Genomic DNA, 13,987 nt, shown 5'->3' with positions numbered 1-13,987 from the left:
GTTTAACCCCAGCTGGCAGCTAAGCCCACTCAGCTGTTCGCTCATTTCTCCCCAGTGGGATGAGGGAGAGAACTGGAAGGGTAAAAGTGAGAAAACCTGTGGGGGTTGGGTGGTGGGGTTTTTTGTTGTTTGGTGTGTGGGTTTGTTTTTTGGTTTTGGTTTTTTGGGGGGTTTTTTAGGTTGGTGGGTTTTTTTTGTTGTTTGTTTTGTTTGTTTTTTTTGTGGTTTTTTTTTTTCCTTTGTTTTTTGTTGACTGCTAAACTGGGATATAGACTTGTAATAAATAATCACAAAGCAGAATAAAGGTTTATGATAAGAGGGAGAGAATAAATTATCGTTTCTTAAAAGGCCTCTTTTTCCAGTCTTTAAAAAGAATCCTTATTTTGTAATTGCATCTAACTTTCACCATGAGAACACACTCCCTTGTCTATGTTTTTTTACTTCTGTTACTGATTAACTTACAACATTATAGCCTGAGTTATAGCCCTTATGAAAGCACAGGGCCAAAGATATCAGAGCAAAACTGAATTATAGGTTTCATTGTTACAAGGCACCTCAGGAAAAAAAAGCTGAATTATTTTTTGTAGATGGAGCTGTATATATTTTAAATAGCTTTCTCTGGCAATTATCAATAGAGTTTCTAATTATCTAATTAAATGATAATCTCCATTTTGCTTCTACTGAGGGTAGTGAAACATTATTCTCTATGTCTACAAGTAGCATAGTTAGTCTAACTTGGCAAGATTGTTTCCTACCTCGGCCTACAGCTCAGGTTTTGTTTTTTTTTTTGTTATTTTGTGGGGGGTTTTTTTAATATACAATAGTTGGAAAGGCTTTTTTTTTAAGTTTAGGGCCTAAGCTCAGTATTTCAGAGTAAGGAATTCTGAAAAATAAGATCTGTATTTTTGGTTTTTAGGGTACCCTTGAAAGTGGAACAAGCAAACAATGCTCGTGATGCCTTGGCTAAAACGGTGTATAGTCATCTGTTTGACCATGTAGTGAATAGGGTAAACCAGTGTTTTCCATTTGAGACTTCTTCTTTCTTCATTGGAGTTCTAGATATAGCCGGTTTTGGTAAGTATAGTTAAAATAAATTAATTTCTTCTTGTCTTTTATTGCCACCAAAGATTCAATGATAAATTCTGTAATGGAGAGTGGGAGTGCTTTCTTTCTGGTGGTTGTGGGGGGGAATGGGTTACAAGGGCTTAAGAAAATATCAAGAGAGCAGATAAAGGCTTGCTTTCCAGAGACACAAGAAAGTAGAGGAGGTCTAGAGCTTCTCCTGGTGACCTGATAACACTAACAAGCACTAGTGTGAAACTAAGCATCTTTGTAATGGTTTCAGATTCCTGTAGTGTCTATATACACACAGATTTTGAAGGACTAATAATTTGGAATGGAATCTTAACCGTGGCCAGCTAGTAGGATTAGGAAATACACTGCATGTGCATGCTTTTTCCCCATTCAGTCCTGTGAAGATCACTGGATACTAACAGGCAAATGAAGTCTCCAAATTAAGATACTGTTTCCTGAAGGGTGGATAGTGCTTTTACAGATTTGGACTTTGGGCTCCTGGTTGCTCCTAGGAAGTGGTGCCTAGGAAGTGGTGGGCATTGATCATTCCTGGAAAGCTTTTGCCCTGTTTTAGGGGTATGTTCTCAGATTAGGGCATGTTTTCTGGTGTGCTCTCACCCTGCTAAGGTGGTTCATAAAGAGCGAAATAGGGAACTTTGGTTTTCAGGTCTCTAGAGCTATGGTATCCTATGCCAGCCTGTTGTAGCATGGATGGGTGAGGATGTGTTGGTACAGTTTTACTGTATGGTAGCATCTTGCTTCGTTTTGCTGCCAGATAAAATTGTTATTTGTCTTAGAACTATGATCTGCTGCAGTATTTTTATATCTGTTTTATTCACAACTTGAGAATCTGTGAAAGCTTGTATTTTACTGAAAGAAACAGATATGGGTCTGAATACATCTTTAAGTATTAGTACTGTAAAGCTTCTCTTATTTAATATAAATTCTTGGAACACTGGTTTGTCATAAAGTTTACTTTCTGTTTTTCAGAATACTTTGAACACAACAGTTTTGAGCAATTCTGTATTAACTACTGTAATGAAAAACTGCAGCAGTTTTTTAATGAAAGGATTCTGAAAGAGGTATGTTAAATTTAATGTTTATTTGAGGATTTATTTTTTAAGTAGAGATACTTAAAGTAGCACTGCTTTCAGTATGACTGCACATTATGCTTAGATAAAAAAAAATCACTTGGCAGTTTTCTTACTTTGTGACATCTAGTTGTGTCAGAAAAGAAGCAACAGTCTTTTTTTCCTCTTCTTTTTTAGCATTCATTAAAATGAGGCATCCATATGTTGAATGGTGCTTTATTTTTTCAGTTACCTTTTTTTCTTTTTTCTTTCTTAGGAACAAGAGCTTTACCAAAAAGAAGGCCTGGGGGTTAATGAAGTGCGCTATGTAGATAATCAGGACTGTATAGGTATGTACTTCTTGAAATGTCATGTTATTCATTAGTGTCATGGAAGAAAAAACCTTCAAGCAGAAAAAGCAAGATATATGTAGCACTAGTAACCTTATGCTTTTAATGACTGTTGCAACCTCGTGAATTCTTCCAGCTTTGTATAACATTCTAGTTTTGGTTGGTAATAAAGCTGTGTTGTCCTACTGGTGTGTGTTAACCGCAGCTGGGACTTGTGAATTTCTTGTGTTTTCCTAGAAAACTAAGTGGAACACCTAAATAGGGTAAATAAAGTAAAGAAGGGTGTGAGGGTGTCTGGGGAAAAATATTGCATGAATTTAGAAAAAAATCCCATCCCATTCTCCCCACCTTTTTTGAGCCAATGAGCAAAAGAGCAAAATCTATAGGCAACAGGCTGTAGATGTTAACTGCTGCTTTTAGATTTCCACAGACTGATATATCAGAGGCTTAAGATGTTGTCGTTGCTTCCCCCCCGCCCCTTTTCTCTGCATTCAACTTGAATTTTTCAGATTGGTGTATTATGAACAAAAGTTCATCTTGCTTTTGCATTTACAGTAATTTACTTACGGTAACTAGTAAGTCATGGCTGAACAGAGGATTCAGAGTGACAGAATTCAACATCTGTTGGAAAATGTCTGGTTCTTCTGAGGCCAGGATGGGGCTTTGAGCAGCTTGGTCTAGTGGAACATGTCCTTGCCCATGGCAGGGGGGTTGGAACTAGGTGGTCTTTGAGGTCCCTTCCAACCCACATTATTCTGTGGTTCTATGATATGATTCTATGATCCCTTCCCACCCAAACCATTCTATGATTCTGTAGCTCTGCTGAAGAAGTTTTTACTTTGTCAGATAGGACTGTAGAGTCACTAACTGTAACTTAACTAAAGATAACTCTTGCAAGCAAACCTCAATCTACCATGTGAAAAAGCAACAGGAAGGTATTTGGAGGAGGGAACAAAAGCATAGCAATGAAAGAAGTGGCTTCTGTGAATACAAATCTTACCTCTTCTAGTGGTTTAATAGTGTGTATATGGGCCTGAGCCTGTTCCCAAAAATGTTGTTACAGTTAAAAGATTTGTTCCCTGGTGACTATTGGCAGAAAAAGTCTCTCTCTGACTCGTAGTGGGGAAAATGGGTCAGGTCATAAAGCTCGTTGCCAAGTTGTTGCGTTTTCCTGCCCTAGGAAAGGTTTGGGCAGCTTACCTAAGAATACAAGTAGCAGTGCCGCAGTCATGACCGCTTTTACTATTCCATCCAACATATGACACCCCACCACAGATTTGACACATTTCTCCATTATATGAGTTATTCTTGTAAGTTGATAAATTACAGCTTAGTTAAACCACAACATGTATGCCTTTTCTTCTGTTCTTGCATAGTCGAGAGAAAAGTATTTCTACAGCCTTTTGAAGTGAGTGAGAAAGATAATGTTGGTTTAAGAGCAAATATGCTTTTGTTTAAGATGTTGGATCAGGCTGGTAACAGCAGTGAGAATGTAGAAATATTAACTGCCACAAAAGAGAAGGATATTACGTTGGTATGAACAATTGTTCAACACTATGGATGAATCTTAGAAACAGTAATTAGTACATTATAATGCGTTGATGGAATGGTAGTCATCTCTGTAGCTAAATTAGCTTATTCAGATTTTATAAGCATAAATTCTTTGCATCAGGGCTGTCTCTGTGCTTTGTATACAGCCTTATACTGTTTAAAGTCTGTGGTGAGAGTTCACAGGCATTGCTGCATTGTAGTCATTTCTTCCTTTCCACAGAAAAAAGTGGGTAGTAAAAATTCCTCTTACAATAACAGTTTCATAGATAATACAAAAAAGTTTTAAAAGCTGCAAAATTCTTGTGTCTAATAGTTTCAAGGGCATGAATTTTTATGTGAGCTTTCAAGGGCTTTTGTATATATATATGTGAAAGGTCAAGGCAATACACTTTTAAAAACTTGTGAAGCCACTATTGTATGCTAAAGTCTGATCTGCTTTTCTTAAGACAAATGCATTTAATTTATCTCCCTGGACCCTGTTGTGAATGGAAGTATTTGTCTTCTCACGTTTTTAGTTTTGACGTGTGGGTTAACCAATTATCTCATAAAGACCTATGGTTATACCACAGAACCGTTAGAAACATTTAGGCACCTTTTGGAAGTTAGATGACTAAATTAAACTTGAGACCCAGAGTAAAAACCAAACAATCCATGCATTATCTTTTTTTCCCCCCATATTGCTTGTGTTAGAGTTAGAACTTGGTATGTATAGGATATCAATTAAATCTACAATTCAGATATGTAGAATTAATTTGAAATTACTTTCTGTATTTTGTGATAACAGCTTTTTGTAGACAACTTTATACAGAATTGGATCAATAGTATTTTAAACTTGTTCAGTTCTGATATGAATTTATATATTCAATTTTTGTAAATATATTTTGTTTTATTAATAGATTTGATTGAAGCAAAATTAATAGGTGTACTGGATATTTTGGATGAAGAAAATCGTCTTCCCCAACCAAGTGACCAGCATTTTACTTCAGTTGTGCACCAAAAACACAAGGACCATTTCAGGCTCTCTGTAGGTTTATTTTTGCTGTCTGTCTTGTTTTAATAAAACAGTTCTTGGAACAGTTGAGAGTAACACTTCCAAGTTAATGAAAACCTTTCCTGAGAAATGTCATACCAGTCCAGTTTGCACAATCCATATCCTTTTGTTAAAGACAAGTTTGGTTATTAGTTTGTTGAAAAGTTCACTGAAGGCTTAAGTCTTCTAGCAATTCTAATATCCTGCTGAAACTAAAGCCATATTCTTCACTGATACTTGGAGCTTGTTACCATGTAATGCGTGAAAGGGAAATAAAACCACATTTTAATTTAGATTATTTCATATCTAATATGAACTGTTTCGTTGTTCCTTTCAAAAATTGCTTGCTTTGAAGAATATGTCACTCACATGGAGTATCTGGCTAGCACTTCAGAGATGAAAATAGGGAACAAACAAGGAAAACCTTTTTGTTGTTAATTCTTTAACATACAGCACCTTGTGGAGTGTTAATACAAATTATTGCAATTTACTTCTGTTGAAATGCAAAAAAAAAAAAAAAAATCTGTTCCTTGCTGAAAAAATGAAAGCAAAAGGAGCTAAATAAAATTGTTGTCCATTTAGCTTTCATTAAATTCCCACTTAATCTTGCTTAACTAGATTGCTGTGCAATGAAACGTTTTTGTCGGTATATGTACGGTCAGCTAGATTGTTGTATTTTAAAATATAGCATCTAAAGATGTATTTCAAGGTTCTGCCCAATCCTATTCATATGACAAGGCTATTTATCAGCTGTGGAATGAATGGTATTGAAACTGTTGATTAAAGGCAGAAAGAAAATCAAAAGCTAGCAATCCTTGTGACTTTTGTTTTGAATGGGAGGTATCTTAAGGGCGTGAACAAGAATGAAAACAGGTTTTTGAGTATCTTGTGTTGAATTGGAAGGTCAGTGGTCATCATAACTGTACTGCAGGAAATGTCATTTTTAAAACCTAGTGCTCCTGGCAAAGTCATGGTGATGTTTTAAGAACAAACTTTTTTCTCGCTTTCCAGTGTAATTCTTCTTTGTAATTCAACTTTTTAATTCCAGATTCCTAGAAAGTCTAAATTGGCTGTTCACAGAAATATCAGAGATGATGAAGGCTTTATTATCCGGCATTTTGCAGGAGCAGTATGCTATGAGACGGTAATTTTACTTTCACAAAACTATTTCTCTTATACTTTATGGTATTTTTTTGGTTTTCAGTTAAATAATAAAATTTCATCAGAAGAGAAATTCAAAAGTTCATATGTCTTAGCTTTGAAACTAATTTTGTGAGTATGTGACAGAATTGACCATTTCTTTTAACTTCTCAAATTGCAGACTGACAAAATACCTGAAATTGCCGTCCTCAAAATACAGATATATACAAAAACATTGAAACACCTGAAGCCAGTATCTAAACTCTTATTTTTAAAAAAACAGGTTTTAGGATAAACAGAAGACCCATAATGGCTTTGTTGTTCTGGTCTGTAACTCCATTGTGTAAGAGCAAAGCTACTTCTAAAGATGTTTGGTTTTGTCATTTAAAAATGCATACTTGTTCATATGTACTTCAAAGCGCTCCAAGAACGATAGTGATTGCTATGCTATTAGAAGTAGGCACATCCTGTAGGTCATTTTACAAATAAGAAAACTGAAGTCTGTGTGTTACCTGCCTGATTTTTCTGAGGTCACTCAGTGAGTCAATATCAAAATAATAAATAAAATTGGAACACATTTTTCCAGGTGCTCGATGTTTAACTGTGTATGTCATCATGATGTATTAGTAATACCTTAGTGTGTCTTCAGGAACAGAGGAGCCACATACAAGCGCATAAGCTGCGCAGTCAGAGCTAATCAGATATGAGGTAGCTTTGGTCCAGAAGCTGTGCTAATATGTTTGACTTAGTTTATTCCCTCCCTCAGAGGGACTTTCTTAGCTTGGGCCTTAAAACTTTTGGACTATAGCTACCTTGTATCTCACCTGTTACTTGTTTCTCTTTCTCACTGCACTTGGGACAGTTCTCACAATCTGAGTTGTGGTGAGGACGCTCATCTAGCTGCATTCAGAGTCCAAGCTGGTGTTTTCATAGTCCAAGGAAATTCTGGAGGCCTGTGTTTGTCTTTTGATTCTCATCCCTATTAAATCCTTTCATGTGATATCTGACAAATTCAAATTAGTTTTGGCCTCTTCTGTTCATAATCACCAAAATAACAAAGTTGAATCAAAAGCTTTTGAGAATTCTGTTAGTGTGGAATTGCATACTAGATCTCAGAATTTCTGTGTATCGTTTTTAACTTCTGAAATTTAGTAAGCCAATTTAAATAAACCAGAGAGGTAAGGTTTGTAGGAAGGGCAATATCGTTTATTAAATCAACTGTTCTTAAGTAGTCATAGTACTACTAAAATACCCATTTTTCATTTCACTTTCTAAATTGTGTAAACGCACCACTTAAAGCGTGCATGTTAATCCCCATTTCACAACAGATCTTAAGTGATATTACAAGCAGTGAAGAATTAAGCTTCTTGCAGTTCCCGAGTGATGATGTGCTGAGTGCTGGGAATGGGAACAAGGAGGATAATCATTGACAAAAACACAACTGATCTCTTAAAAGGCACTAAACCTTACCTTGGGTTTCATGATTCCGACAACATCCTTCGAGTTTAAGATATCTTTTCTCTCTGCCATTAGCATTTTGTGTGTCCAGTTGAAAAGTTGTTTGAATTAATGTATGAATATTTACCCCACATATTCTTGCTGGTTTTTGGATTATGCGTATAACTTTAGTTTCTTTCAGTTTTCTTTAAGACTTAAGTAACTGGGGCAGTGAAGCAAATGTGCTGTTATTTCTTGGGTTGTCTTTTCAGATGCAATTTGTGGAAAAAAACAACGATGCTTTGCACATGTCCCTTGAATCTCTTATCTGTGAATCCAAGGACAAGTTTGTTCGACAGCTGTTTGAATCTAACACTAACAACAACAAGGATCCCAAACAAAAAGCTGGGAAACTTAGTTTCATCAGTGTGGGAAACAAATTCAAGGTAACAGTATAGCAAATGATCTTATCTTCTTCTAATATTTGCTAGTTTTAAGTTACTTGTCATAAGTAGAACCTAAGGTTGGGAGAACTAGTGGTAACTTGAGATTCAGGTAAAGAAAATTTTGTTAAATAAATGTTTTTTTTCCTATTGAATTATAAGAAACCAGTATATTCAAGCTACTTGCTATGCATTTCTGTCAGAAAGATGTTTCGTAATAGTTCTTACAGAGATTATACAGTAGTTTTTCAGTCAGAATTTTGCAAATCCACATGGAAGTATTTATTCAAAAGGTTTAAAATATTGAGATCAAATTTAGGCTCTGTGGGGTTCTAAATGCGAGAAAAGGTATTCTTCCTTCCTCTCTTAATTGTGCATTCTAGAAGATGTATCAATTGGCTACAGTTTGCCATTCTCAAAATTCAATACCTAACCTAACTACTTTTTTTCCTCTTCTAAAGTATAAAGGTAGTCATGGCTTTCACAGAAGGATGTTCATTGTGCTGAATGTTTTCTTTCTCAATACCTGAATCTGATGCTTCTCCTCATTTTCTCCTTTCTTCTGCTTGTTGTAAAGCTGACCTTCAAACCTTGTCTTCTCCAAATCATTTTCTCGTTCAGCAGTTTTATTTTAGCTGGACTATTCCAGCTCAGGATGGCTAGAAAGAGAACTATAGGGGAATTAAGAGATGAAAAGCAGGCACAAGGATGGGCTGCAGGTAAATTTTTCAATCTCATGGATTTACTGTTGGTAGAGCTGCTGCAATTTCAGCAAGAGCTCTTCTCAACACATCTGGGCCAGATCCAATGGAGGATTTGTATCCTTTCAAGTCAAGTGCTGCAACATTTTTGGTATGCTACCTTACCTAGGGCGCCTAAAACCCCACATCATGTTCCTAGCTAGACTCCTACACAGTCTGTGGGGAAAGCAGGTATCTTAGACAACCCAAAATTTCTGCTAGAGTGGGGTACTACCCACTCTGTGCAGAAGAACATTTCTGCTCCCTGTCAAGGTTAACTGCTGAATCAGGATGGCAAGATAAATTCCTTCTTGCATAGTCGTATCTTGTGGCTAGTGTTTAGAACTGTTCTCTAAAAATGCAAGGGTTGAAGAATAGGAGGTGTATGATAGCAGCACATTCTTTTTGTGTAGCAGCAGTATTCTGCTTAAGGTCTATACTGTATTCAGTGTTTTATGTGTACTGTATTTCCTGTAGTGCCAAGTTATTGGTCACTCTGACAAAGGGGATTCTCTTGTAGATCCTTCTGCAGGTGGGTTGCTACATAGCCAGAAGTAAAATTTTCATGGGGCCAGGAAGAGTAGGAGCCAGAGCCAGAGCCTGACTTGTAGTGGGTTTTGGTATTTAACTGGGAATTGGGCAGCCTGCTCTCTTCAGTTTTTGCTCTGATGATTATTTCCTCCTCCTTTTTATTATATAGTGGTTGTAGAATTAAACTGTAGCAATTGGTTTAGTAAATACGTGATCAGAATGCAGACTGAAAAAGGGAATTACATAAAGATAAGCCATCTCCTGAGCAAACCCTGCACAATGAGTCTTCTGTGGGTGAAGCTAGAATCCATTGGTTTTTATTACTGCATTTTCAAAATTAAACCAATTGTGGTTTCTTTGACATAATTTCCACTTTCTTACATCTGGGTTTACAGTTCCTCTTGGATTTAGCACCCCACATCTGGTAGATGTGGACATGTGAATGATAGCATTGTCCAAGGAGGGCTGAAATAGAAAGCGAGATATTTTTTAAGTTACGCAGCAATTGAGTGGGTAACTTTTTGGATTGCCTTTTGGACTTGGGTGTTCACCTCTGCACTTTGAACATGACTGAAGTCCTCTTTGGATCTGGCCCATCAATCTATAATTCTTTCAATGTTTTCAAGTTTCGTGGCATTTTGAATGTACGTGTTACTTCCAGTAATTCATTTAGTGTTACCTTCCCAGACACAACATGTGCTGCTGATGAACACTAATAGCCTTGAAAATTCCACTATTGCACTTCAGATGAAATCAAAATGAGTTCTGTTATCCTATTAGAAATTTCATCCCTTTAAGAATAAGAATTTTTGTTTATCAGTATGTAAGTCAGTCTCAAATTCTTCTAATTACATAAATTATTAGATGATGTTGCAGAGACTTCTCTTTATGAAATCCTTCACACATCCCTTCCTTATAACTAGTTAAAATTAATTCTCATGAATCATTTGAGGGAATAATGATTAATTAGTTAATCAGATCTACTCAAGAATCTGTGGGATGATTTTCTCTTACGATGATAATGATGGATTAAATCTTGATAATTCAAAGATCAGTAGTTTTAGCAGAATGTTTTATTCATATGATCATTTCATTAGTGAAATTTACCTGAGAATGGCTCTGGCTTATTTCTTGTCAAATCACAGAGTATAAGGAAGGGGCATTTTTTCGCTAGCAGAAATGTGTTTTGTTGATGGAAATCAGGCTGTCCCTTTCAAAATTAAGTATTTTTAACTCAAGAAAACATGAAGATTATATTCAAGTAGAAATACAAAGAGTATGTGAAAGTGAGAACTGAGCAGGAGGTTATTAGTGTTTGTCATGCCTCGTGTGGCACTCCTCTCTCTCTAACCATATCCATGATACGTTAAATCGATTTTGTCACTGGAAGGACGACTGGCAGCTGTAGGTGACGCATATTGCCCATACGAATCTGGTTTCTTGGATTCAAGGTAATTGAAAGATCTGGTTAAAAATACCAGTCAAAAGTCAGATCCTTTCAATTTTGGTTCCAGTATGGAAAATGAGGAGTATGTTAGGACATACAGCATTTTATCTTACTTCAGTCTATATACTTAAAGCTTCCTGGTAAAGTAGAAAAACACAACAGTAATCTATGAGGTGAAACAGACACATCTATATAGTAAACTTATAGATGTTTTCCTGATGGGGTTCTGGAATATTTTAAGTCTCTAACAATTACATTCAATAGCAACTGTAACTTGTTTTCCCTGGTAGTATTAAGTCTCTGGAAATCCTGTAGAGTTGCCCCTAAATAATCATATGACTGTGGTCTTTTATCATGACAGCATGTTTAAATGCAGCTTTGGTAAATGTGATTTTTAAAATTACAGTCTATTGTCATCAACAGAGTATTAAAAACTTGGAATTTTGGAATTAAAATTAGATCACTCACCTAAATGTTGACTTAGCTTCAAAAAACCCAAGAAAACCCTGAGCATATCTGTTTTCTGTGATAATTATTTAACATAAAAATGTATGCTTGTTATAGATTAAATTTGGGCTTCAATAAATTTTCAGTCTATTTTTCTTTTAATTGTTGCTGATCAGTCTCATTTTCTATATAGTTTTATTACATAGACATTGTTTCCTTTATTTTCCCAAATGGGCTTGCACTTTTTTTGTAACTGTGTTGTAGTAAGTAACTAGTCCATGCAGTATTGTTGCACAATTAAAACACAATCAATTCCCACAGGACCATTCATGCACTCTTGCATGATTTTGTCTGTTAAAATTTGTGAACGTTTGATTTATCAATTCTGTCTGATATACTAACAATGAACATGCATGCAGTAATGCTATACCACTGTTACGTGTGTATGTTTCTGTAATTGTTGCGGTAAGACTCTCGAAATACCTATTTTCTTTTACAGACTCAGTTAAATTTGCTTCTTGAGAAACTTCACAGTACTGTAAGTATATATACAGATGCAGGTTAATAATTTTCTGAAATAAGTCTTAATAGATTATCTCAACAACATGACTTACAATAAACGTGATAAGTAATTGCTTTAGAGTTTGAAGTTATATGGCACTTCTCAAACATCTTCCTGTGCTGGTGCTGTTTATTGAGTTACTTATCACACAAACCACCACCCCCACCCCTCCTTTAAAAAGTCATAGAATGAAACTTACGCAATTTGCGTAAACAATATGAAATGTGTGTGGGCTGCAATCTCCTTTTTTGTCATTTTTACTTCCTTCCATTCACTGCTTACCATTGATGACTAATTTGCAGAAGATTTAGAGATGTTATATAGAAGGCAGATGATCATTTATCATTAATTAACTGTTTTCAGATTCAGTAAAGCCGTTAAAGTGTTTCATTTCACTTTTGTGATAGGTTGTAAATGCACATATGGTCAAAGAACCAGATTCCCATAATGAATATTAATTTAGCAGATGTAATTTGATAGTTTGTGGAATGTAGTTCAACATACCCATTTTTTTAGGATTTGGAGTTGTAGGAACACATTCTTCTTTCTCTTGACTGCATGTTCTAATAAATTTTAGATGTAAGGTTATGCCCTGTCAAAAAAAAAAGGGGGGGGGGGTGAAACATGGAAACAAATGGGACAAAGTGCTGGAGTGTAGTCAAAATTAAGATTTTACTGTAGTCACGTGGCTGGTCTGAAAGAAAGATGATCTCTTTCACACAGAGCACTCTGTAACTGAGACCCAGTCCAGGGAAAAAGTATGTGGCCGGGCTTGCTGTACTCTGAATTTAGCTAACCTGTGACTGAGGATGTATTGTTAATGTAAGATCCCTTGGCAAGTGTTCTCTCAGCTGAGATGAAAAAAGAGAGAAGACACTTCAAACCAGGAGTAATATGTTTTCTCAGTCCCAATTTTGTTTCAGTATATAAAGTAGGTTATCATTAGCAGCCACCTGTTACAGGAAAATCTGAATAATTGGGTGATGTTTTGCAAAAATGTCATCCTTAATGAATGCGAAATGATCAGACAAAGCAGTGGTCAGAATTGTAGAGATAGTGCACATGGTGCCAAAAGAGGAGCAGACTAGAACAACATGGAGGGAGAGAGAAGCCATGAGCCAAAAGAAGTTGTGAAAAGTAAAAATTAGAAGAAAGGAAGGTCACGTTCATCTGGCATGATTCCAGTGTCAGGAGGCTGGCAGGATGTTCACTAATGTGAACTCGGGAGGACTGAGGCGTTTAGGTTTTGTGACTGTAGAAGATAATGGGGGTAATAGAATCTAGACTGCTAAATTGTAATTAGATTGTACTAATGTTAAGAAGAACAGTTGAGTGAAAACTCTAAAGTTGAGGGTCCAATTAATAGCTTGAGCGTTGAGATCAGTTACATTGAGATCAATGCTAGAGTGCAAAACTGATATATGAGAGAAAAAAAAATGTTAGCAATTCTCTATTAAAATACTATTATTTTGTATCTTTTTTTCCTACCACCACCAATAATTCTTAAATGATGAACTGTTATTTCAAAAGGTTTAAAATCTGTAGGTTCTGCTAAATTCTTGTTTTGATAATAGGGGTCTAGCTTTATTCGCTGTATCAAACCTAATTTAAAGATGACAAATCACCATTTTGAAGGAGGACAGATTCTTTCTCAGCTTCAGTGTTCAGGTAATGTTTTTTCTCTGTTTATTACTTTGGGTAGTATAGATTGACCTAAGTTTGAAATATGTGAGATGGAAGCAGTATTTCCTAGCTTGAACAGTTGCTTTCTTGAAGGTAGCTTATTTATGTCTTACGAACAGTTATTTAGATTCTTGGTGACTTTAGTTCTTAGTAAGTTAACTCTTGGTCAATAGAACCCTAGAAATAATTCATCTGAATAGCCATAAGGTCTCTTTTTCACAGGGAGAGTTGATGTAATTTCCATTGATTGCTTTTCTGTTGATTATAATGAGAGTTTAGCCACCAAGTGCCTGTGTAAGAAGCCGTGTAGCCATATATTGGTACATAAATTTAGATTTCGCAAGCCGGAGCCGAATCCCTTCTCTTTGTATCGCCCACAAAGTTAATAGGGCAGCAGTTCAGTCCAGAACAATAAAATTCCTATAAGTTACTGTGGCAGATGAAGTGTTAGAAACGCATGCATTTAGGGGCAGTCATTATTA

General features: G+C 35.9%; 1 protein-coding gene across 3 annotated transcripts in view; it reads left to right on the top strand.

The window, feature by feature from the left end:
* MYO6 (myosin VI) overlaps positions 1-13,987 on the top strand; it is a 113,009-nt gene that overhangs the window by 70,943 nt on the left and 28,079 nt on the right. Inside the window, exons 13-21 of one of the 3 annotated variants that reach the window (XR_003991943.1) lie at positions 917-1,074; positions 2,065-2,156; positions 2,422-2,494; positions 4,942-5,069; positions 6,124-6,219; positions 7,925-8,098; positions 8,673-8,814; positions 11,760-11,798; positions 13,397-13,490. Coding sequence is in view for 1 of the 3 variants with exons in the window: in XM_030490171.1 (XP_030346031.1) it covers positions 917-1,074; positions 2,065-2,156; positions 2,422-2,494; positions 4,942-5,069; positions 6,124-6,219; positions 7,925-8,098; positions 11,760-11,798; positions 13,397-13,490 (854 nt within the window). In the remaining 2 variants the exon portion in view is untranslated. Of the gene's footprint in view, positions 1-916; positions 1,075-2,064; positions 2,157-2,421; positions 2,495-4,941; positions 5,070-6,123; positions 6,220-7,924; positions 8,099-8,672; positions 8,815-11,759; positions 11,799-13,396; positions 13,491-13,987 lie in introns of those variants that run through there. The other 2 variants (XR_003991944.1, XM_030490171.1) reach the window with 2 other exon arrangements.

Source organism: Strigops habroptila, chromosome 6 (genome assembly GCF_004027225.2).
Source record: "Strigops habroptila isolate Jane chromosome 6, bStrHab1.2.pri, whole genome shotgun sequence".
Taxonomy (NCBI): domain Eukaryota; kingdom Metazoa; phylum Chordata; class Aves; order Psittaciformes; family Psittacidae; genus Strigops; species Strigops habroptila.
Note: the sequence above shows the minus strand (reverse complement) of the source record. Positions and strands in the feature narration are given on the sequence as shown.